Below are 25,963 nucleotides of genomic sequence, written 5' to 3'. Positions count from 1 at the left end.
TGTATTAGTGTTTAGCAGACTGTACGTCAGTCCCTATACCGCTGAAGGACTGCTGCAGTATAGGTGAGCGGTCAGCAGTGGTGCACGTCAACCCTATCTATTGTGGACCTATAGCGGTCCTTACAGAACAGCAGACTGTACCGCACTCAAGCCTATGTACCGTAGCACCCTATAACAAGTTACCAGTCCTTATAAGAACTTTTGTGGACCAAGCAGGTTGTGTATTAGTGTTTAGCAGACTGTACGTCAGTCCCTATACCGCTGAAGGACTGCTGCAGTATAGGGCAGCGGTCAGCAGTGGTGCACGTCAACCCTATCTATTGTGGACCGATAGCGGTCCTTACAGAACAGCAGACTGTACCGCACTCAAGCCTATGTACCGTAGCACCCTATACCAAGTTACCAGTCCTTATAAGAACTTTTGTGGAACAAGCAGGTTGTGTGTTAGTGATTAGCAGACTGTACGTCAGTCCCTATACCGCTGAAGGACTGCTGCAGTATAGGGCAGCGGTCAGCAGTGGTGCACGTCAACCCTATCTATTGTGGACCGATAGCGGTCCTTACAGAACAGCAGACTGTACCGCACTCAAGCCTATGTACCGTAGCACCCTATACCAAGTTACCAGTCCTTATAAGAACTTTTGTGGAACAAGCAGGTTGTGTGTTAGTGATTAGCAGACTGTACGTCAGTCCCTATACCGCTGAAGGACTGCTGCAGTATAGGGCAGCGGTCAGCAGTGGTGCACGTCAACCCTATCTATTGTGGACCGATAGCGGTCCTTACAGAACAGCAGACTGTACCGCACTCAAGCCTATGTACCGTAGCACCCTATACCAAGTTACCAGTCCTTATAAGAACTTTTGTGGACCAAGCAGGTTGTGTATTAGTGTTTAGCAGACTGTACGTCAGTCCCTATACCGCTGAAGGACTGCTGCAGTATAGGGCAGCGGTCAGCAGTGGTGCACGTCAACCCTATCTATTGTGGACCGATAGCGGTCCTTACAGAACAGCAGACTGTACCGCACTCAAGCCTATGTACCGTAGCACCCTATACCAAGTTACCAGTCCTTATAAGAACTTTTGTGGAACAAGCAGGTTGTGTGTTAGTGATTAGCAGACTGTACGTCAGTCCCTATACCGCTGAAGGACTGCTGCAGTATAGGGCAGCGGTCAGCAGTGGTGCACGTCAACCCTATCTATTGTGGACCGATAGCGGTCCTTACAGAACAGCAGACTGTACCGCACTCAAGCCTATGTACCGTAGCACCCTATACCAAGTTACCAGTCCTTATAAGAACTTTTGTGGAACAAGTGAGTTGTGAATGTTTAGCAGACTGCAGCAGAAGGGCAGCAGTCAAGTATAATATCCTTTCTATATTTGGAAGAAAGAATATTATACATGTACAAGCCTATTACTGTACCACTGATACCAGTCCTGAAAAGAACCTTTGTGGAACTAATAATAACAGCAAGTCTTTAAAATTACCCTCACTGCCTGACAACACTGCTTCCTTCCTGTCCCTATACAAATTGGCAAAAAAAGAGAACGATTAGTGGTTACTGGAACAGCTCTTTTGTGGACCTTGATAGTAACAGCTAATGATGATGATGATGATGATGATGATGAAAGACTAATCTGGCTGTCCCTGTAGCATACACCGTCCTTTCCCTTTCTCTAAACTAACAAAAGACACTCAGGCTGCTGCAAGAATCAGCAGCACAGCAAACCTATCAACACCTAACACCTATACCAGTCCTGAAAAGAACTTTTGTGTACCAAATAGCTAGTGGTTTATCTCTCCCTACTCCACACAGGAACCTGTCCCTATCGTAACAGAAGAAAGAATGTAAAATGGCCACCGGATCGGGTGTATTTATAGGTTAGGGGGAATGTACAAGTGTCCATGTGCTGTCATGTCTCAATTGGCTGTCCTGTATCACATGATAAACGTGTCACCAAAGGTTAAAGTTCTTGTATACATTAAACACGTAAGTCCGCCGCGGCGAACGACGGAAAAAGGCGTTCGAACGTGCGGACCGCGAATGTCGGAAATTCGCCGCGAAACGACCGCCGGGCGAAACGTTCGTCCATCACTAGTGGCGGTTAATGAATATATACAGTGGTGTGAAAAAGTGTTTGCCCCCTTCCTCATTTCCTGTTCCTTTGCATGTTTGTCACACTTAAGTGTTTTCGGAACATCAAACCAATTTAAACAATAGTCAAGGACAACACAAGTAAACACAAAATGCAATTTGTAAATGAAGGTGTTTATTATTAAAGGTGAAAAAAAATCCAAACCATCATGGCCCTGTGTGAAAAAGTGATTGCCCCCCTTGTTAAAACATACTATAACTGTGGTTGTCCACACCTGAGTTCAATTTCTCTAGCCACACCCAGGCCTGATTATTGCCACACCTGTTCACAATCAAGGCATCACTTAAATAGGAGCTGCTTGACACAGTAAGGTCCACCAGAAGATCCTTAAAAGCTACACATCATGCCGAGACCCAAAGAAATTCAGGAACAATTGAGAAAGAAAGTAATTGAGATCTATCAGTCTGGAAAGGGTTATAAAGCCATTTCCAAAGCTTTGGGAATCCAGCGAACCACAGTGAGAGCCATTATCCACAAATGGCGAAGACATGGAACAGTGGTGAACCTTCCCAGGAGTGGCCGGCCGCCCAAAATTACCCCAAGAGCGCAGCGACGACTCATCCAAGAGGTCACAAAAGACCCCACAACAACGTCCAAGGAACTGCAGGCCTCACTTGCCTCAGTTAAGGTCAGCGTTCATGCCTCCACCATCAGGAAAAGACTGGGCAAAAATGGCCTGCATGGCAGAGTTCCAAGGAGAAAACCACTGCTGAGCAAAAAGAACATCAAAGCTCGTCTCAATTTCTCCACAACACATCTTGATGATCCCCAAGACTTTTGGGACAACATTCTGTGGACCGATGAGACAAAAGTGGAACTCTTTGGAAGGTGTGTGTCCAAGTATATCTGGCGTAGAAGGAACACTGCATTTCATAAAAAGAACATTATACCAACAGTAAAATATGGTGGTGGTAGTGTGATGGTCTGGGGCTGTTTTGCTGCTTCAGGACCTGGAAGACTTGCCGTGATAAAAGGAACTATGAATTCTGCTGTCTACCAAGAGATCCTGAAGGAGAATGTCCGACCATCTGTTCGTGTACTCAAGCTGAAACGAACTTGGGTTCTGCAGCAGGACAATGATCCTAAACACACCAGCAAGTCCACCACCGAATGGCTGAAGAAAAACAAAATGAAGACTTTGGAGTGGCCTAGCCAAAGTCCTGACCTGAATCCCATTGAGATGTTGTGGTATGACCTTAAAAAGGCCGTTCATGCTCGAAAACCCTCTAATGTAACTGAATTAGGACAATTCTGCAAAGATGAGTGGGCCAAAATTCCTCCAGGACGCTGTAAAAGCCTCATTGCACGTTATCGCAAACGCTTGGTTGCAGTTGTTGCTGCTAAGGGTGGCCCAACCAGTTATTAGGTTTAGGGGGCAATCACTTTTTCACACAGGGCCATGATGGTTTGGATTTTTTTTCACCTTTAATAATAAACACCTTCATTTACAAATTGCATTTTGTGTTTACTTGTGTTGTCCTTGACTATTGTTTAAATTGGTTTGATGTTCCGAAACACTTAAGTGTGACAAACATGCAAAGGAACAGGAAATGAGGAAGGGGGCAAACACTTTTTCACATCACTGTACATGCTCATTTTTTTACTTCTTTGATGTAAGTATAATCTAAATAAATTGTTTTAACAATTTCATACGGGCTTTACTATGTGCTGCATCATTATTATTGTATTGGTGACATCATCCTTATGATTGAGAGAGATTACATGAGCCAGGTTACCTGAAGTCCTAGCTGACTTTCCCATCCAGAGAGGTGATTAATAGTGTTTGATGCAAGCCTTTCCAACAAGCTGCTATGGCATGAGCCTTTCATGAAGTGATTGGAGTAGGAGCTGTTGATTAGATCTTGGTATATGCCTGTTACCACTTCCCTTCTGATAAGGAGATTTGATCGTCACTGTGGTGTGGATTGCTGATATTACACACTGAAGCTGGGATTTCATCTTTCCCTTTCTTTATTAAGGACTGTTTTATTTTTCTAGCGCTGCATGTGGACTTTTTTACTAAGCTATTTAACCTTTTACTGGCAACCACCTTGTTTATAATACATCAATATCTCTCAGTCCAATGAAAATAAAAGCATGCAAATGCAGTTTGGCTTTTAAAATGCAATACCATTCATAAAATATAGTCTTCTCTATTTTTTTTTTTGGGCCCTGCAAGTCATTTGTACATGTAAAGGGCAAACACCTTTTTTGAGCCCTACAGTTTTTTCTTTTTCAGAATTCCATTACCTGAGGCCTACCTAGACATTCTGGAATGATTTACTAAAACTGGTGTGCACAAAGTCTGGTGCAACTGTGCATAGTAAGCTTCTAAGTTTTATTTTCAAAACTTAAAGTGATTGTAAAGTCTAGTTTTTTTTTTCTATTAAAATAAAAATTATGTTATACTCACCTGCTCTGTGCAGGGGTTTTGCACAAAGCAACCCTGAGCCTTCTCTTCTCGGGTCCCTGGCTGGAGGTCCTGGCCCCTTCCTCATGTCAAGTGCCCCCAAAGAAGTTTGCTATGGGGGCACCCGAGCCACGCTGCAGCTCCGTCTATCCATTCAGACACAGAGCTGCGGTTTGGCCACACCCCCTCTCTCTCCTGATTGGCTGAGTTTGATGGACAGCAGCGGAAACCAGTGACGCTGCTCTGTCTCAGCCAATCAGGAGGGAGAGTCCTGAACGGCCAATTCACATGTGGACATCGCTGGATAGAGATGGGGCTCAGGTAAGTATTGGGGGGGGGGGGTCTGCTGCACATAGAATGCATTGAGATAAAAAACCTTCTGGCTAGGTTCATGCCGCAGCATGGAGCGGCTCACAGCAGGTATCCGGTGCATCCCTGTTCACCGATTTCAGTGCAAATTTTTGGCTGAACTCAGACCTGAAACAGACCAGAAGAAGCACAGGACCCTTGTGCAATTCACACCGGAGCAGCTCCGGAAATGTGTGAACCGGCTCCATAGGGAGCCGGTCACAGTCTCCCAACATGCAAATTGGATGCAATTTAACAAGCTGAAGTTATAAGCTGATTGATTACTATGCACAGCTGCACTTGATTCTGTGTGCAACAGTTTTAGTAAATCTTCCCGTGTGTGCAGTTTTTCCATTTTCAGAAACGCATAAAAGTCCATTTAACATCGTTTCTTATGGTACACGTTCACATGTATGCGATTTTGTGTGTAATAGACTTCAATGGACCCGCACCAAAAGTGCAAGTGTTGTGTTTTTACATGCGTTTTTATTTTGTCTTCATAACAAACTGTGTATAGCTGATTTTTACAGCGGAATTCCAGACACATTTTACACTCCTCACCATCCAAAACTAATGTGTACCCTTTAAACTAATTGCCATTTTTTTTTCTTTTTTTGGGACCGCTCATTTTTTTTCAGCTTTTATCTTTTTTCATCTCCTCCGTAGTGGCCCGGCCCCCGCACATCATTTCTGGCTTTGCAATGTCTCCTGGGAGATGTGTGTCATCAATCCCAGGGGGCAATAAGCAAACCCGACCTACAAGCTATTATACTGCTCGTACCACACTGCGTATGCACGAGATCGGCAGGTGCATGCTGGGTAGCCAGCATGCATGGAATCCAGGCACTGCAGCTTCAGATACCCACACAGAAGATGGCTGCGGCATGGTGGGACTTTCTAAAGTAAGAAAACAACACTGTACATATACAAAACTGCACATATGTAAAACCTTAGTTTACAGCATACCTTTAGTAGATTACAGTAAGTATCAATATTATAGGGGTATTTTTATCTAAAAAGTTAAATTTCAGCCGGTATAAGGTTCCCTGCTGACAGTTGAGTGTAAAAACAATAATTGCCGGTGTTCTATTGGATAGTGCCCACTATCGAAAATTGCCTGGGACGAACAGCGCATTCGCCGTAGGGAGCAGCACAACAGCTCATTTTACGATCAGCTGATGTGACGGAAAGACGGGGCCTGTGCACAATAGCTGATGGAAGAAATTTTTGTGTCATACTATGCCCCGCGCTGCTGAGGCATGTGGTTATGTTGGTGAGGGGCGGATTAGTACATGATGGGGGCGGATTATTAAATGATGGGCAGTGCTGCACATTGTTTTCTGCTATTCTTCCTGTACGCTTGCGGGGCATGTTTAGCCAACCGAAGGGTGTTTTTTTCTTTCAGAAAAATATATGTTTAGCAGCACTGCCTATCATTTAATAATCTGCTCCCATCATGTACAAATCCGCCCCTCACCAACATAAACACGCCTCGCCAGCGCAAAATCTGACACAAAAATTTCTTCCGTCGACCATCTGGCTGTCACAACAGCTGATTGTAAAATCAGCTGTTGTGCTGCTCCCCACTGCGCATGTGCGGTGCATGCGCCGTTCATCCCGGCACTTTCGATAGCGGGCACTATCTGATAGAACACCGGCAATAAAAATATGCAAACATTTAAAAAAGAAATGGTATGGCCCCCTCCCCAAATCCATACTAGACCCTTATTTCAGCATGAAGCCCAGCAGGTCAGGAAAGGGAGGCCCACCAGGTGGAATTCAACATTGGCAATGCTGCAGTGGCTGCACACACAGCAGAGGGCCATCAATGAGTACCTGTGTGAGTATGGCACCAGGACAGGGTCAGGGGAGCTTGTTTTTTTTTCGACACTCCAGTGGCTACTGATCAAGGATGCATGCACTGTCCTGTCACCATTTGAGGAAGACACGAGGATGGTGAGCAGTGACAGTTCATGCGTCAGTGATACTGTCCTTCTTGTCTTCCTGTTGGAGCACACGCTTCGTGGAATAATGGACAGGGCACTTGAGGCAGAACAGAGGGAGGAAGAGGAGGACTTCCTTACCTCTCAAGGCCCCCTTTATCCAGACAGTATTCCTGCGGGCCCTCTGATCACACAGGAAGAGGAGGAGGAGGACGAGGATTGTGTCAGCATGGAGGTGGAGCCTAGCACTCAGCATCAGCAGAAGTCTTTAAGGGATCATTTTCAGCACCCCAGAAACCCATGGACTTGTACGTGGCTGTGGATCATGTCATCCTTAGTGACCCTGAGGGCTCTGGATCTAATGCCTCAGCAAACTTTCGCTGCATGGCCTCCCTGATCCTGCAAAGCCTGCGAAAGGACCCTCGGTTTCGTGGTATCAAGGAGAGAGATCATTACTGGCTGGCAACCCTTCTTGATCCACATTACAAGAGTAAGGTTGCGGAACTTATCCAGCCTTCGCATAGGGAGCAGAGGATGAAACATCTTTATGAGGCCTTGCAGAAAGGTTTGTGCAATATTTTTCCAGAGCCTGGGAAGTTACAATTTCCTGGTCCTCCTGGACAATGTGTTGCTGAGGCTTCAGTCAGAAGGAGCAGTGGAGAAGGTGGCCGTCTGAGCGATGCGTTCAGACAATTCTTTATTCCGCAGCCCCAAGGTCTGATCGTTTCCAGCAACCATCACCAGCATCTGATTTACATGTAGGTGCAGGAATACCTACAGGCAAGATCAGATTTGGAGACCTTTCCAACCAAAAATCCACTGGGTTACTGGGTGTTGAGAATGGATCACTGGCCAGAGTTTGCACAATATGCAACTGAGCTACTGGCCTGCCCTGCATCCAGCATTCTTTCTGAACGCACATTCTGTGCTGCTGGAGGCTTTGTAACTGATCACAGAGTGTGCCTGTTCATAGACTCAGTTGATCGGCTCACCTTCATAAAAATTAATCAGTCTTGGATCACCAGCTACCAAGCACCTAATGCTGATGTAACCAATCAATTTTTCTATCAATGTGGGATCACTTGAAAACTGCCTATGCTGAGTGACTATCCTGTTATGCTGAGTGACTATCCTATTCCTCCTCAATGTTCATGTTGATAGCTTCTAAGAGCATTTTTGTTTCCGGGCACCACCACCACCTGTGCCCAAGGCCCAATTTTTCTGCCCCTGTGTAACGGGGGGTGTAATTACAATTTTTGCTGTAATATTTCACAGCAGGGCTCATTCCTGCGCTCAACTAGAGTATCTGTGAGGGGCTGCAGTGTTGTGGCACCACCACCAGTGCCTAAGGCTCCATTTTTCTGCCCCCGTTTAACAGGGGCATGTAATTACAATTTTTGATCCAATATTTCACAGCAGGGCTCGTTCCTGCACCCACCAAGAGTAACTGTGAGGGCTTACAGTGTTGTGGCACCACCACCACCAAAGGCCCAATTTTTTTCTGCCCCTGTTTAACAGTGGCATGTAATTTCAATTCTTAATATAACATTTCACAGCAGGGCCCGTTCCTGCACCCACCAAAAGTGATGCCGCATACACACGTTCGGAATTTCAGCCAGCAAAAGATTGATGAGAGCTTTTCATCGGAAAATGCGACCGTGTGTATGCTCCATCGGAATTTAGCTGGCCCAATTCCCGGCAGCAAATATTTGATAGAATGTTCTCAATTTTTCCCGATGGAAAAACTTTTGATCGGAAATTCCGATCGTGTATATGCAATTCCGACGTGCAAAAACTCACGCATGCTCAGACTGAACTACGAGATAGAAGCTATTGGCTACTAGGTATTGAACTTCCTTTTTCTAGTCCCATCATACGTGTTGTACGTGACCGCGTTCTTGGTGGTCGGAATTTGGTGTGACCATGTGTAGGCAAGACAGTTTGAGCGGATTTCCGTCGGAATTCCTACAGGAAAACCATCAGAGCTTTTTCCCATGAGAATTCCGATCGTGTGTACGTGGCATGACTGTGAGGGCTTAAATTGTTGTGGCACCACCACCAAAGGCCCAATTTTTTCTGCCCCTGTTTAACAGTGGCATGTAATTACAATTCCTGATACAATATTTCACAGCAGGGCCAGTTTCTGCGCCCACCAAGAGTAACTGTGAGGGCTTACATTGTTGTGGCACCACCACCAGTCCACCACCACCAAAGGCCAAATTTCTCTGCCCCTGTTGAACAGTGGCATGTAATTACAATTCTTGATATAATATTTCACAGCAGGGCTCGTTCCAACGCCCACCAAGAGTAACTGTGAGGGCTTACAGTGTTCTGGTACCACCAACACCTAAGGCCCAATTTTCTGTAGAGTATATACAGGCGGTCCCCTACTTTCAAACACCCGACTTACAAACTACTCCTACTTACAAACGGAGGGAGACATTAGGAAGTGAGAGGAAATCTACCCCTAGGAAGGGAAATTCTCTCCTGTAAGACTTAATATGGGAAAAGGGTGTCTCCACTGATGCTTTATCACCAATCCTTGTTTCCCCAATAACCCCAAATTTTCAAAATACAATTGTCATTGGGACAGAAAGTGAGGTGAAATCTTCTGAACAGGGGCACAAACAGCAAAACAAATGTTGCAGGGGTGTTAACCCTTCCCTATGTTATCCAAAAAGCTTAATTTTTTTATTTTTTGCCTGGGGCTACACTTACAAAATGTACATGTTCTAAATTACAAACAGAATATACTTAAGAACAAACCTACAGTCCCTGTCTTGTTTGGAACGCCTGTATATTGCTGTTCAGAGTATATAGGGCCTGGGGGCCCCACGCCTTTTCTTTTTTTAATTTGGGTGAAGGGTTCCCCTTAATATCCATACAAGACCCAGAGGGCCTGGTAATGGGCTGGGTGGGGGTACCCATGCCGTTTTTCTCAATAATTTTCATCCAACCCGACATTACATTACAGCCGCAAGCAGTTTTAAATTACTTGTATTCCTTTAGAAATGTCATTTTGTGCAGGGATTGTTCTAAACACGGGAAACACGTGCTACTTTACAAGCATACTATAGTCACCCCCCAGGTACGATATTTAAAGGAATATTTAACTTTTTTTTTTTTTTTTTTTGAAAATATTTTTATTGATTTTAAGACAGACAAACAGACATTCAACAGGTAACAGTGACATGCCACATTAGTAGGACTAGACCCACGCAGGGGCCAGCTAGTTGCTTCTATCATTATAAATCTACAGCTGTAGCACGTCCACAAACAAACAACAACTAACTTAGTGCTAGGTTGGCTCCCACTCAATGGAGATAATTAAGGACCAAATTCTTCAGTCGGGCCGCAAGGGACAATAGAAGAAGTGAACTAGACCCATAATAGTGGCTACACAATATAAAAGTAAATAAAGAAGTAAAGCAATACTAGGCACCCACTACAACAAGAATCCCATCCACCCGTAGAATGGCAACACGTACATGTTCAATTTGTGGTCGCTGTGGAGGCCTCAGCTAGCCATCTGGCCCACACTCTCATGTATTTTTTGGGACATCCCCTATCCACTTCAATACAGGGCACTTTCGCCCCCTTCCTTCCCAGCCCAATTTTCAGCTTTCAGCGCTCTAGCGCTTTCAGTGACAATTGCGCGGTCATGCTACACTGTACCCAAATGAAATTTTTATCATTTTGTTCGCACAAATAGAGCTTTATTTTGGTGGTATTTATTCACGACTCCGTTTTTTATTTTTTGCGATATAAGCGCAAAAAAGCGGAAATTTGGAAAAAAAAAACAATATTTTCTTTTTTCTACTTCAATAAAAATCCAATAAAATCAAATTTTGTCATAAATTTAAGCCAAAATGTATTCTGCTACATGTTTTTGGTAAAAAAAAATCCGTTAAGTGTATAATAATTGGTTTGTGTGATCACGGACATATGTACGCAAATGATCATGTACATATGTGTGCAGGTGATCACGTACATATGTGTGCCGATAATCATTGGGACATGTGATTTTAGTGGGACATATGTGGGGGACATGTTTTTATTATTAGGGACATGTGTTTTTATTATTTGGGGACATGTATGTTTTGGGGACATGTGTGGGGACATTGTGTTTATACTGTGTGATGTGTTTACTGTGTGGTGTGTTTACTGTGTACACTAGACTGGTGATCAGTGAGTAAAAAGCTGTAAAAAGCAGCTCATACTCACTGATCAGCAGCCGGCTGCAGCGATCTGCTCTCCTCTCCACAGCGATGACTTCTGTGTGAGGAGAGGAGGAGCCGATTGCCTAGCAACCGGCTGTTTGTTTACATCACATGACGGCCGTGATTGGACACGGCCGTCATGTGATCAGGAGGGCCAATCACAGAGCCCTCCTGCCGATCTGAGATGCGCCGTGTCCGGGTGACACGGGCGCATCGGGATCGCGCCGCTGCGCGGGCGCGCGATCCCGCTACTCCTGAATGACGTTCCTGAACGTCCTATCAGGAGTAGGCGGCTCCCACCCGGCCGTATATGTGCATTGGCCGGGTGGGAAGTGGCTATTATGGTATGTTTCCTTATGATGTGGTAGTACTTTATTAACCTGAGTTTTCCACATCAGCATTGACGGCGGGGCCTGCTTTTTCCAGCATAAAGTGATCATTTTCCTGGCATAAAAAAGTAGGAGTCCTATCAGAGTTCTGTCCGCTATCCTGGGAGCCAACCCCTCTACTAATCCTAGAAGGCATATCCGCGGGGTTTGGGCTACATCTATTCCCACCACTTCTTGTATTACAGATAGCACCTGTGACCAGTAGCTTTTTTTTGCCGGGCAGGACCAGAAGATGTGTATGAAGTCACCCGGATCCCCAGTACATCTCCAACATTCCGAGGACAGGGAGGTTCTCATTTTATGTAGTCTATAAGGGGTAATATATGCCCGGTGTAGTATTTTGTACTGTATGAGACGGTCTCGAAGTGAGACCAGGATTGTGAAGGGAAAGTCCCACATGTCCTCCCAGTCCTCGGAATCCAGATCCGGAATGTCCTGAGTCCATCTTTGACGGAGCTTTGACAGATCTGGAGAGGAGACCCTAATGAGGTGCGCATATAGGACCGAAGTCGGCTTCCTGGCGCATTCAGACCTTGTAACCTTTTCCAGGGCGGACTGCACTATTTGCGTGGCATTGGGTAACACTTGGGCTTTGAAAGCATGGGATAGCTGCATATATCGGAATACATGCGAGGGGGGTATGTTATTGCGAGATACCAAGTGATTGAAGGGGTGTATAGTGGTGCCGGTTGCGAGGTCAGATATGAGTTTAATACCACATTTGGCCCAAACTTTGGGGTCTGGTAGTGAGTACAGATGGGGTAAGGTAGGATTGTTCCATAGGGGGGCGTGTGGGGAGATCGCAGTCCGTGGAAACCCCTCCAGTCCCAGTCCCGCCCTCCAGGCCCTTAGAGTCGTGTGCATGGAGGGTGTCAGATCGTAGGGGGCTTTGGGACCCCGCAGGGGTAAATGTGTTAAGGCCTCCACGGAGTGGACCACTGCAGCTTCCAGAACCGCCGCAGGGTTGGGCGCGTCTGGTACCAACCACCAGACTACCGTGACTAACTGCGCTGCCATAAAATATTTCTGGCAGTCAGGAAACGCCAACCCCCCCGTAGCACCGGACGCATCAACGTGGATAGTTTAAATCTATGGGGGCCGGGGCCCCAGAGGAAGGAGGAGAACATGCGGTTCAATTTCGTAAAAAATGAGGAAGGTATCCATTGCGGGGAGATACGGAATAGGTAGGTAAATGTAGGTATGATCTTCATCTTAATTAGGTTAATGCGGCCTAGTAGGGATAGAGGAAGGTTTTCTCAGGCTTTCAACTTGGCCTTGACTCCTTGGACCACCGGATCTAGGTTAAGGGGGATAAGGCTGGATGCAGCTCTCGAGACCCTCACCCCCAGGTACACCATGTCTTCTACCCATTGCAGTTGGATATCTGGCGGGGCTAGTTGTTTTGCCTCAGGGTCAATGGCAAGTAACTGGGACTTCGTCCAGTTCACCCGCAGTCCTGTTATTTTGGAGAAGTCAGTCAGTACGCGCAGCGCTCCTCTAAGAGAGGGGTCCGCGTCATTCAGAAAGAGTAGGAGGTCGTCAGCGTACAGTGCTACCCTCTCCTCCAGCCACGCTATTTTTAGCCCTTTTATGTGGGGCGAGACCCGCAGTGCCTCCGCCACTGGTTCCATAGCAATGGCGAATAGTGCTGGAGAGAGAGGGCAGCCCTGCCTGGTGCCCCTGGACAACGGGAAGGGAGCAGAGACATCCCCCGCCAGCCTGATGGCCGCCTTTGGGGATCTGTATAGGGTTTGTAGCCACCCAATAAAAACCAATGGAAATCCCATCCTCCGCAGAATTTCCCAAAGATAAGGCCACTCGATTGAATCGAATGCCTTTTCGATATCGAAGGAGGCAACCGTTCTAGTGCCCACATTATCATGTATGGCATGCAGATTGGTGAATAGTCTGCGGAGGTTGATATCCGTAGATTTCTGGGCCATGAACCCAGTCTGGTCAGGGTCTATAATGGAGGGTAGAAGGGGGTTAAGTCTAACGGTGATTAATTTAGATAAAATTTTGAAGTCAGTGTTGAGAAGAGCAATGGGTCTATATGAGGCGCACTGTTTGGGATCTTTATTGGGCTTAAGAATTAGAATGATATGAGCATCTGCCATGGAGGGTGGGAGTGCTCCCCCTCCAGACACTGGGTATACAGGTCAGCCAGCAGGGGGGCCAGCAGATCCGCGTGGGATCGGTAGAACTCGTCAGGCAGACCGTCCGGGCCTGGGGCCCTCCCAGCTGCCAACGAGTTAATAACAGCATGCACTTCCTCCGCAGTAATAGGCCTGACCAGATGGGACCTCTCCTCATCCGAGAGCCACCCCAAAGCCAGGGGGTCTAGGAGAGGTGCCATCTCGCTCGGATTCACATCAGGAGGGAGCGTGGTACTGTATAGTGTCTGATAGAAGGCCCGAAACTCTCTTAGGATACCCTCCCGGAATGTGATAGATTCCCCAGTAGGAGAAACTAATTCGGGGATCAGGGTCATAGGGGTATCGTGATGAGACATCATTGCCAGTAGCCTACCATTTCTATCACCCTGCTCAAAAAACCTTTGTTTAGTGTGAAATACCTCCAAACGTGTGACCTCAGAGAGGTGGAGGTGAAGATTCCTCTTGGTGGACTGTAGCCACTCAAAATTGGAAACCGAAGGGTCAGACCCATAGACAGCGGATGCCTCCTCAATCTCTCCCTCCAACCGGGTTGTAGTGGCCTGTTGATTAACCCTTACTGCCTTAATTTCTGACATATAGTGCCCTCTAGTGAATGCCTTGAAGGCATCCCAAACTGTGGGAGGAGAGGATGACCCCGCATTATGTTCCCAATATTCTCGCAGTATTTGTGGGATTCGCCCCGCTATCTCTTCATGGGAGATCCAGTGGACCCCGAGGCGCCACAGGGAGCCGCTGCGCCTCTCCGTCGTCCGCATAATAATCTTGAGGGTGGAATGATCAGACAGCCCACTAGGCAGGTATGTCGCCTCTACCACATCTGATAACATAAGTTGATTTGCAAACGCATAATCAATTCTAGAGGAGGTTTTATAGGATGTAGAGAAGCATGAGTAAGCCTTAGTGTGTGGGTGCAGCCATCTCCACACCTCCGTAACTCCCGCCGCGTGTGTCCACCCCAGCAGGTCCCCCCTAAAGGATTGCGATGGAGTGGGCCTATCCAGATCAGGGGAGAGGGTGTTGTTAAAGTCCCCCAGGATTAGTAATTTAGCTGGACAGTACTGGGTAATCCTCTCCAAAATAGTATACAACACTTCCGGCTTAAAAGGTGGCGGGATATACACTCCTACCAAAATATACCGTTGTTGCCAGGCCGTGAATACCACAATTACAAATCTGCCATGGGGGTCCGTGTGAACAGCTTCAACCGTACACAAAAAGGATTTGTTTATCAGGATGGAGACCCCCCTGGCATATGAGGAATACGTGGCATGAAAAGTTTTCTGAACCCAATGCTTTTTTAAGGCCATCAGCTTACTCCCCATCAGGTGGGTCTCCTGTAGGATCAATATGTGTGGGTTGTGCGTCTTGATATACTGGAACATCAGTGCTCTTTTGAACTTGGAGTTGAGGCCTCTGACATTCCAGGATACCACCGACATAGTTCCCTGATCACGTAATGCCATGATTCCAGGGGGAAGATTCTAACGTTCGGATGATTGAGTCCCACCTGAGACCCGCCCGATAAGTAGTTTTAGAGCAAGAGCCAACTGCACATAACATACACCAACCATAAAAAACATTACAACTTCCCAAGCACTGGGTGCTTTTCCTACCAGTACCCGGTGCCCCCCAAAAACACTGGGGGTGGACCAGGAACCGGTCTATACCCAAAACTAACCGTAACATTGTGGAGTGCTAACCCAAAAACTAGGCCACACTACAGTCCTCCGCAGAACCGCGGACTCAACCTTAGAGGTGTGTACTCGGTAACAGTTCACTGACGTGCATGTGAACTATGGAAGTTCTCCGAAGGGCCATAACAACCCCCCTTGGTATACCGAGTTCCCCTAAAGTGGGGTGGGGGGGGACTTGTATCCTCCCACGGCAAAAGGGTTCGGTGAGATTGCCTCCAGTTGGGTGGAGAGCAGTTGGTTCCCAGCTTCATGTGGATGAACCCAGTCGTGGGGGTTCAATGTGGATCACCTGTCCAAGTACTTGTGAGGTGGCTCCGGTAATGATAGGAGGTTTGCACCTAGAAAACAAGTAAGGTCCGGGGCAATCCGCGCATCAGAGACCTTTACGAGGATAGGCCATCAATGCAAGGTGGTCAGCCAGTCGTCTGCATCCGCAGGGTTGTCAAAGAACCGGATTGCGCCATCGTGCTGGACACGCAGGCGGCTAGGGTAAAGCATGCTATATTTTATGTTCTTGTCCCTGAGCCGTCTACGAACATCATTGAATGTTTTCCTCTTCCGCTGCAAGTCAGCCGAGAAGACGGGGAAAAGATGAATGGAGGAGTTGCCATAGTTGAGAGTAGGATGCTTGCGGGCTTCAGATAGAATTTTGTCTCTGTCTCTATAATTAAGGAAGCGGACCAGGAAGGGCCTGGGGTGATTCCCGGGGATGGTACATCCGGAGGGCACCCGATGGGCCCTTTCAACCACGTAGGTAGGAGGGACGTCGATAAGATCCAAAAGATTTTTAAAGAACTTCTCCGCAAAGACAGCCGGGTGGTCCCCTTCTTTCTCAGGAAGCCCCAGGACTCTAACATTATTGCGTCTGAGCCGGTTTTCGGCGTCGTCTGACTTCGCGACAAGGGACTGTACTGTGCGCTGCAGCTCAGCGATGGAGGAGGCATGTGCAACGGTAAGATCCTCCGTGGCAGAGACTCTGGTCTCAGATTCAGTCATTCTCCCTCTTATTTTGTCAAGGTCATTCCTGATAAAGTTGCACTCCTCTGCCAGGTGGTCAATGCGCACAAGCAGTGATGATCTACTCTGCTCGATCGCAGCAAGGATGGTGGCCGTGCTATCCTGCGACAGAGGGGCCGGCCCCTCAGCCACCGGAGCCTCTCCGGGGCCCATCTCCAGCTCGGACAGCAAGGCCCGTAGTCTCCCCACAAGTATGTGGTCCGGCTGGCTGGGATCTGAAGAGAGTTGAGGCTGTCGGGGTGAGGAGTCAGTCTCCGCAGCCCTGGAGTGCTTCTTCTCCTTCCTGGAGGGGGGTGACATCTGACGGGGCACAAAAAAGGGGGGGCCCCTACAGAGGAGCAAAGGGGATCACTATGCTCAGCCCAGGGGAGCTCTAGGTACCCTGCCAGGGAAGAATGGCACAGTCCAGGCGGTCAAATAGCAATCACTTGCAGCCCCCCCCACAGCAGTCACCCAAGCAGAGGCAGAAGTAGAAGGATGTACAGCTGGGAGAGTGACCAGGGAAGGCCGCAGGCAGGGGGGGGGATCAGGAAGAATGTTGGGGGAGACACCAGGCCACTGTGCACCCAAACCAGCCCCCACAGCAGCCCCCACCGCTCAGCACACTCAGTCACTACAGGAAGGCAGGGTGGATGAAGAGGCAGGTACAGGCCGAAAGATCCCCGAGCTCAATTTAGGGCCTGGCCGGTCGCGATGCACTTCCGCGGGGCAGCCGCGCAGGAAACAGCTGTGTCCGGCAGGCTTCACTAGGCCGCAGTAGGCCGCGGCCGCCGCGAGTGTACCCAGCGGCCCAGGAGGTCCGCGATTCTCGGCAGGCAGGCAGAGGGGCAGGCAGGAGGGAGAATGGGGCACTATCACCTGGATGGATGGCAGTCTCTTACCCCAGGCCGGGAGCGATCCGTTCCAGCAGATCCGCAAGATGGCGGCGAATGCAGGCCCGAGCGGTGCGCGGCCCCCCACGGCCGAATTTCCTCGCAATTTCGCCCCAGGGCTCTGGAGGGGACAGAGAGGAGTAGATTGCAGATTTGGTGCAGTGTTTTAAGGCCAGTAGACGCTGAGATGGCAAAGGATAGAGTACAGGATTCCCGGAGCTCTTCACAAACACGTCTGCTGCTGCTCACATCCGGACACGGCCCCCTTATTTTTTCACTTTAAAGCGGGATTCCACCCTAAAGTGGAACCTCCGCTGATCGGAACCCCCCCCCCCCCTCCGGTGTCACAATTGACACCTTTCAGAGGGGAGGGGGGTGGAGATACCTGTCAAAGACAGGTATTTTCACCCACTTCCGGGCATAGACTCCCACGGGAGTCTACGCCATTTCCTGCCCTGCCGCGCTGTCTGCTGGGACACACACGGGTCCCAGTGACAGCGCGGAGATTTCCTATTGCGCGGCGCAGCTCGCGCATGCGCAGTAGGGAACCGAGAAGTGAAGCCGATTCGCTTTACTTCCTGATTCCCTCACCTCGAATGGCGGCGGCAGCAGCCGAGGCCCGAGCGGTCGATCGGCCTCGGCTGCCGGCATCGCTGGAACCCAGGACAAGTGAGTGTCCATTTATTAAAAGTCAGCAGCTGTAGTATTTATAGCTGCTGGCTTTTAATATTTTTTTTTTGGGCGGAATCCCTCTTTAAGCATTATTAAAATCACTGCGCCTGAAAAAACAACCGTTTTTAAAACTTTTCTTTTTAATTGTTTTTGTCAGTTTCCTTGCATGCGATTGGGTATTCTTTGCAAAGTGAAGCTTCATCTACTAAGCTCTGGAGAAACTGCACTTTGCAAAGTGCACAGTCTATTTGCCTTTAGTAAATCAACCCCTATTATCAACAAGCCTTGAAAGTTCCACAATCTGTGAAAAAGGAACCATTGCTATTTTAACAAGATTCATCTTAATAACGCCACAATATTAACTAAAGTAATACCGCAGCAAAAGATGAAGGTTTAAGAATGGATATCAGAGTCTTCAGACAGAGTAGGTGCATCTCAAATAAGTTGTGCACTAAAATTGGCATAATGATGTTTGTGACTTACAGAATTTATGTCTACTTCTTTCCACCGAAAAGTCAGCAAAATACACTATATTACCAAAAGTATTGGGACACCTGCCTTTACACATTTATGCAATTTAATGGCATCCCAGTCTTAGTCCGTAGGGTTAAATTTTGAGTTGGCCCACCCTGTGCAGCTATAACAGCTTCAAATCTTCTAGGAAGGCTCTCCACAAGGTTTAGGAGTGTGTCTATGGGAATATTTGACCATTCTTCCAGAAGAGCATTTGTGAGGTCAGACAGCGATATGGGTGAGAAGGCCTGGCTCGCAGTCTCAGCTCATTCCAAAGGTGTTCTATCGGGTTGAGGTCAGGTTAGTAAAGTTCCTCCACCCCAAACTCACTCATCCATGTCTTTATGCACCTTGCTTTATGCACTGGTCCAAATCATTTGGTGAAGGGGGATTATGGTGTAGGGTTGTTTCTCAGGGGTTGGGCTTGGCCCCTTAGTTCCAGTAAGGGGAACTTTTAAAACATCAGCATACCAAGACATTTTGGACAATTTAATTTCCAACTTTGTGGGATGGCCCCTTCCTGTTCCAACATGACTACGCAGCAGTGCACAAACAAGGACCATGAAGACATGGATGAATGACTGGCCTGCACAGAGTCCTGACCGCAACCTGAGAGAACACCTTTGGGATGAATTACAGCAAAGACTGCGAGCCAGGCCTTCTCGTCCACATCAGTGCCTAACCTTTCAAATGCACTTCTGAAAGAATGGTCAAACATTCCCATAGATACACTCCTAAACCATGTGGACAGCCTTCTCAGAAGAGTTGAAGCTGTTATAGCTGCACAGGGTGGGCCTCAATATTCAACTCAATATTGAACCCTATGGACTAAGACTGGGATGCCATTAAAGTTAACGTGGGTGTAAAGGCAGGTGTCCCAATACTTTTGGTAATATAGTGTATGTATTTCAGTTAGGAATATATAGACTTGTAATTCTATATTTTAACTGTTTCAAATACACAGAAGAATATATGTTTATTTTTGCTTCCAGGCCATCTGTTTACTGGCAAGACAAGCCAAAAATGTCTTCTACTTGTGGTAAGTCAAGTGTTTGTTATCTTCTCCATTATCCATCTCTAACTCCATGTTATCCATCTTTAACCCACTTGTATCCCTCTAGGATGTGCATCCTTCTGCACATGCACAAGCCAGCATATAAAGGGGCTTTATGTCAATATAGCTAGATACATATCCTAAGCACATTGAGGCTGGCTTGCTAAAGAAATAGAGGCCAATTACTTAGCAAAGTACGTGTCCACTGAGATTAGAATGGAGATAAGCTTGGGCGTCTTCCAAACTCATCTCTAGCCAAACTTTCAACTCACGTTCTTTTTTTACTCCAGTGAACTGCAGGATATGTCATTGCCACTTCACAGTTCACGTAAACAAAGAGGTAGGGTGGTGACTGGGAATGACCACAGTATACACTGGAGTAATGACGTCATCCTGGCTATTCAATGGAGATGGCCAAAGACCAGCATGCTGGCCTCAGAAAGATATATGGAGCATTGAAGGAGAGGTAAGTTTAGCTCCGATTTAAGTGTTATATCTGTGGTATAGTGTGGCCCTAGCAGGGCTTTAGTTACACAATAAGCTAACCTAGACACATTAGCATAATGGCATCTTTTTGCAAGCTTCCATCGTCACATTGTATAATGCTGATTGCAATAATTATGGCTATTTGAGGGAAAGCATGTTGTTTGATTTATACTCACTATTTTATGTTGTGCGACTGTACAGACCAATAAATAAGGAGAGTTGCTATTTTATGACTGAACTACAGTGAGTGGTTTGACTCTTCTAAATATCCCTTGCACTCCTTTCCCCTTTTCCTGAATATAGCCACAAATGGCCAGAAATGCTAAGACGATTGAGACAAGTGAAACAAAACAAGAAAAAAAAAGTTTGCCTTTTCTAACCTTGCTGACCTAGGCCCTGGCCCACAAGTATAGTAAAGCCAGCCCTGGCCCCAGGCAATAATTGCTGAAGCCCTGTATGCAAACGGTCCAAATGTATACATACACCCTGAAGTTTTTCTACTTTTACCTACATTTTTTGTCTAAATTCAAATACATTTGAAGTTTTGGGCAGCAGCCTGTACATAGCAGATGTGTTGACAGAAGTGATGACTAACAAAGCTGTAAATATGTATTTCCACTAAATGACAACATGCCAATCTCCTTTTATTATTTGTTTTCAACAGGTCTGACGGCAAGACAGGAGGAGCTGGCAAAGCACAAAACAGTGAGCAATAAGTATAAAGAAGACAGGTAATATGAACAGCCGTGGGAGCTGGATAATGAATTTAGGACAGTGAGGCTAATTTACTAAAGGAGTTGGGAATTTTCACTCAATAAATTGAAAAAAGATTGACTTTAATTATTCAATCACGTGAAAAGCAAGTTCCTGTGTTTTTTTATTTTTATTTTGGCTGAACATGATTGGGTATTCAAAATTTGCACCGCTATAATTTATTGAGTGAAGGTTCTCAACTATTTTGGTAAATCTTTGTCAATGTGTAAAATTGCTATAGCTGAGTTACAAAGGAGAGATTGTAGTACTTTATGACTGAGAGACTAGGTGATTGTTAGAAAATATGTGTGTATTGAATATTTCTCGGTTCAATAGAGATAAGTTTGCATCATCTGTTACTGCATTTGAGAAGCTTACTTGACATGCATATAATGGCAGATGAGCATGTTTATAGGAAAGGAGATCTCTGCAAACAAATTGATACTCTTATTGTATTTTTTTTTTTTTTACAGACCATCTCCTATTTGGCCTGTTACCCCAAAAGCACTGCAAGCTGTCCCTTCCCCACGAGTGGAGAGACTTGCAGAGCCAAAGAGTGTTAGTCAGTACTGGATGGAAGACCGATCTGTATACAGTATTGTAAGTGCATGGTCTACTAGCATTTTAAGAAATATAAGCTCAATTCACAAAACGTTATCACCAGGATAAGGATCTTTTTGACTGTACATTAGGAATCTATCAGCTGTAACATGAACCTTATCCTAGTGTTTTTAGCTTTGCGCCCCCTATATGCATGGCTGGATTTCTAACACCAAACACTGCAGTCCCACAACTTTTGGCTCCATAAGAAACTGCACATCTTTTATTTAGGACATTTCCTGTTTTTTCAGGTCTTGACCTCTTCATAACCACGGGCAAAACAAATCTTAACGCCCAAACCCAATTTTGCAGTGTTAGTGTAACAGTACATATCTATAAAAATGAGGGGATCACCAGGATAACTACCCCGGGACCCCCAAAAAAATATAAGTTCTTTATTATCAAATAGATTAAAAGTTTTTTTTGTTTTTCTAAAAAGCAAAAGTATCCCACTAGGGGAAAAGCATTCACATCCAAAATGTATAGCATAAAACCAATATCAACAATTAAGAACAATACAGTCCATACAGAAGTATAGATTGATGCAGTCTGTCTGCGCAGTTAACGTTTCGCCACAAACTTGGCTTCTTCAGGACCCAGACAATGACAGATTTAAGGGTTACCTAAAACAATACATTGTTAATAACATGCTTGAATGATTACATGATTTAAATATATAATGCATCATGTGCTCCTACCAATGTGACCCAAGAAAGGAGAATCCAGCCCAAACGCCTGGGGCAAGCATAGAAGTAATCGACAAACAAAACAGCACTAAAGATGTAAAAGGACAGCTGTCCTGAGTAAAGAAATGTATCATATGAATAAAGAACCAAATTGCAATATATATGTATACACGTGGTGAGCAGGAGGTTACTGCATTTGCTTTCTCACTCTCCTGCTCACCATGTGTATACAGGAACTTGCATCAAAGTTGCGCTGAACTTGCACCAAAGCCATGCCAAGTCACCTGGAAAAGTCGCACTGTAAGTTGTGTGACTTTCAGGTTGCGGCAGTGTGAACCGAGCCTAAGAGGTTGATTTACTAAAACTGGAGCATTCAGAATCTGGTGCAGCTGTGCATGGTAACCAATCAGTTTCTAACTTCAGCTTGTTCAATTAACCCCCCTGACGGTATTCCCGAGTCTGGCTCGGGGTGGATTTTTTATACCAAGAGCGGTATCCCCGAGTCAGACTCGGGACAGCGTCGCTGGATCCAGGAGGAGGTTTACTTACCTTCTCCTTCGGATCCAGCGTTGTCTCCCCGCTGTACGAGCGAGCCGTGTCTCGCTCGATGCATCACACCGCCGATCTCCGTGCCCTGCGAGCGTTGCGACGCACGGGCACGGAGATCGGCGCCAAATTCAAAAAGTGAAACAAACAGTATACATACAGTATAATGTAATCTTACAGATTACATTGCTGTATGTAAATATTTCACATCCCCGTTGTCCCTAGTGGTCTGCCCAGTGTCCTGCATGCAGTTTTATATAATAAAAACTGTTCTTTATGCCTGGAAACTGGAGATTGTCCATAGCAACCAAAACTGTCACTGTACATCAAAAATGATTTTAGACCAGCTAGAAAACAGCGATAATAAATTAGAATCACTCGCAGAATTGAGCGATAGCGATTTGTGGGGAGATCCGTCATCAAATACTGAAAAGTAATGACAGTGACAATTCTGCAACTGAGCAAATTTCAGTGTTTTTGATTTGATTACATTATTGAATAATTTTTATTATTGTTATATTATTATTTGGTACAATTATTTATAATTATTTATTATATTATAATTTATGATTTAATTTTTCAAACTTTATCATACCCGGGATGTCTGCTAGACTCTGGTTTGGACAGATTTAAGAGAGTTATTCCTAAGAATTGCAGGACTACAATATAAAACGCCAAATTTTCATGCAAAATAATGGTACCGCTTTTAGCACCTAAAATCCGAAATAATCGTACCGCCAGGGAGGTTAAGCTTTGGTAATAAAACCTAGAAGCTGACTGGTTTCTATGTACAACTGCACCAGATTCTGAGTGCATCCGTTTTTGTAAATCTACCCCTTACTGACACTAAATCTAACTGGCACACTGTGATTGCTTTATTAAACCTGGAGAGTGCAAAATATGGTGTAGCTCTGTATAGAAACCAATCAGCTTTCAGTTTTTTTTTTTTAACAAGGTGAAGATAAAAGATAATTGGCTACCATGCAGAGCTGCACCAGATTTTGTACTCTCCAGTTTTATTAAATCAACCCCACTGCCACTAACACTCACTAAACTAGATCAAGCCCCCTTATTAACCACTTGCCGCCCGCCCTATAGGCAATTGACGGCTGCAAAGTGTTTTCATAATCCTGACCGGACGTCATATGACGTGATCAGGATTATGAGCTGCTGCGCGCCCCCGGGGGGCGCACATCGCGGCGATCGTTGTTTTGCGGGGTGTCAGTCTGACACCCGGCAACTACGATCTCGGTAAAGAGTCTCCGACGGAGACTCTTTACCACGTGATCAGCCGTGTCCAATCACGGCTCATCACAGTGTAAATGGGAAGAGCCAGTGATCGGCTTTCCCTCACTCGCGTCTGTCAGACGCGAGTAGAGGAGAGCCGATCGGCTGCTCCTCTGACAGGGGGGGTCTAGGCTGATCGATTATCAGCACAGCCCCCCCAAAGATGCCCACACTGGACCACCAGGGACGCCACCAGACCACCAGGGAAAAGGTAATCCTCCCTAGACCACCAGGGATGCCAGTCAGCACAATGGATGCCAATCAGTGCCCATAATGGATGCCAATCAGTGCCCACAATAGGCATCACTGATTGGCATGCATTATTGTTTGGCACTGATTGGCATCCATTACTATAGTATAACACCAATGCCGCCTATGAGTGCCCACCTGTGCCGCCTATGAGTGCCCACCTGTGCCGCCTATCAGTGCTCACCTGTGCCGCCTATCAGTGCCCACCTGTGCCGCCTATCAGTGCTCACCCATGCCCATCTGTGCCGCCTATCCATGCCCATCTGTGCCGCCTATCCATGCCCATCTGTGCCGCCCATCCATGCCCATCTGTGCCAGCTATCAGTGCCAATTTGTGCCACCTATCAGTGTCCTTCTGTGTCGCCCATCCGTGTTGCCCATCAGTTCCGCCTATCAGTGCCGCCTATCAGTGCCGCCTATCAGTGCCACATATCAGTGTCCATTAATGCCACCTCATCAGTGCCACTTCATTGGTGCCACATTGGTGCCCATCAGTGCCGCCTTATCAGTGCCCATCAGTGTAGCCCCATCAGTGCCCATCAGTGAAGGAGAAAACATACTTATTTACAAAGTTTTGAAACTGAAACCAAAATAAAACATTTTTTTTTTCAAAATTTTCGGTATTTTTTTATTTGTAGAGCAAAAAATAAAAACCGTAGAGGTGATCAAATACCACCAAAAGAAAGCTCTATTTGTGGGAAAAAAATTATAAAAATTTCATTTGGGTACAGTGTAGCATGACCGCGCAATTGTCATTCAAAGTGCGACAGCGCTGAAAGCTCAAAATTGGTCCGGACAGGAAGGTGTTTAAGTGCCCTGTATTGAAGTGGTTAAGGAGAAGACTGTTGTTTCTTTTCCTTATACAGAGAAGGGCTATAGAATGAATGAACGCTATGATAGCAAATCACAGCGATCATGTGATAGAGAGCCTGTTCTTCTGGCTTATTAGTATGAGACCCCAAGCTATGACTGACAGTTTGGTCTCAGTGCTGGGAGTTTGTAATTGAGTACAAGCAGAGGAACACATAATGTATATCTGGTGCCCAGGAATAATGCCCACTAGAACTCGCTTATACATGTTATGCGGTCATAAAGGCTCTACATATTGTGATAATGTGTAAATAACCTTACATAAAATGACTATTCCAACTAATGGTCAAAACTAATATGTGATCAATACAGAGAAAATCTGCCTTTTTGCCTCTGCTGGCTATAGGTTACATAGTTACATAGTAGGTGAGGCTGAAAAAAGACACAAGTCCATCAAGTCCAACCTATGTGTGATTATATGTCAGTATTACCGTATATCCCTGTATGTTGCGGTGGTTGGTACATAGCTAATAGTAAATGTAGCCCTTATTACATATTATATTGTAAATTTAGAAATTTAGAATAATCACTTGCAGCCATTGGTGACTCCATATTTGTTACAGGTAACTGAAGAAGCTAAGAGAGCATCTGCTAGTGCACGCATTGTTCAGCTAGCCAAGCCAAAGGACCATACAGGCAATGGGATGCCCAGCAGACCAGCAAGTCATCAAGATGAAGAAAAAGAAAGCCCAAGATCTAATAAAACAGTGACTGCTTCAGCTAGAACAGAAGAGTTAGCGGGTAATATATGCATTAATGCTATATATATATATTAAGGGTTCCTCGCCATCAGTGCCTCCCCCCTCCCAACCCCTACCCTGCCGCGCCCACCCATAAATTACACTCCTAAACACACCCTTAATAAATTATCTCATGAAATGACACTTAAATGTTTTATGCAGAATTAAATTACAAAATAAATATTAACAACAGTGCAGTCTCACCTGTGCCCCTCAACGCAGCCTCACCTGTGCTCATCAATGCAGGCTCACCTGTGGCCACCATTGCAGCCTCATCTGTG

General features: G+C 46.0%; 1 protein-coding gene across 1 annotated transcript in view; it reads left to right on the top strand.

Moving 5' to 3' along the window:
• The window catches only part of SPMAP2 (sperm microtubule associated protein 2), a 132,974-nt gene that overhangs the window by 60,337 nt on the left and 46,674 nt on the right, over window positions 1-25,963 (top strand). Inside the window, exons 3-6 of the mRNA XM_077475611.1 lie at window positions 19,404-19,450; window positions 20,616-20,682; window positions 21,178-21,304; window positions 25,506-25,683. Coding sequence (XP_077331737.1) covers window positions 19,404-19,450; window positions 20,616-20,682; window positions 21,178-21,304; window positions 25,506-25,683 — 419 coding nt within the window. The remainder of the gene's footprint in view (window positions 1-19,403; window positions 19,451-20,615; window positions 20,683-21,177; window positions 21,305-25,505; window positions 25,684-25,963) is intronic.

Source organism: Lithobates pipiens, unplaced genomic scaffold, assembly GCF_037356315.1.
Source record: "Lithobates pipiens isolate NorthernLeopardFrog02 unplaced genomic scaffold, aLitPip1_a1.2 Scaffold_13, whole genome shotgun sequence".
Taxonomy (NCBI): Eukaryota; Metazoa; Chordata; class Amphibia; order Anura; family Ranidae; genus Lithobates; species Lithobates pipiens.
Note: the sequence above shows the minus strand (reverse complement) of the source record. Positions and strands in the feature narration are given on the sequence as shown.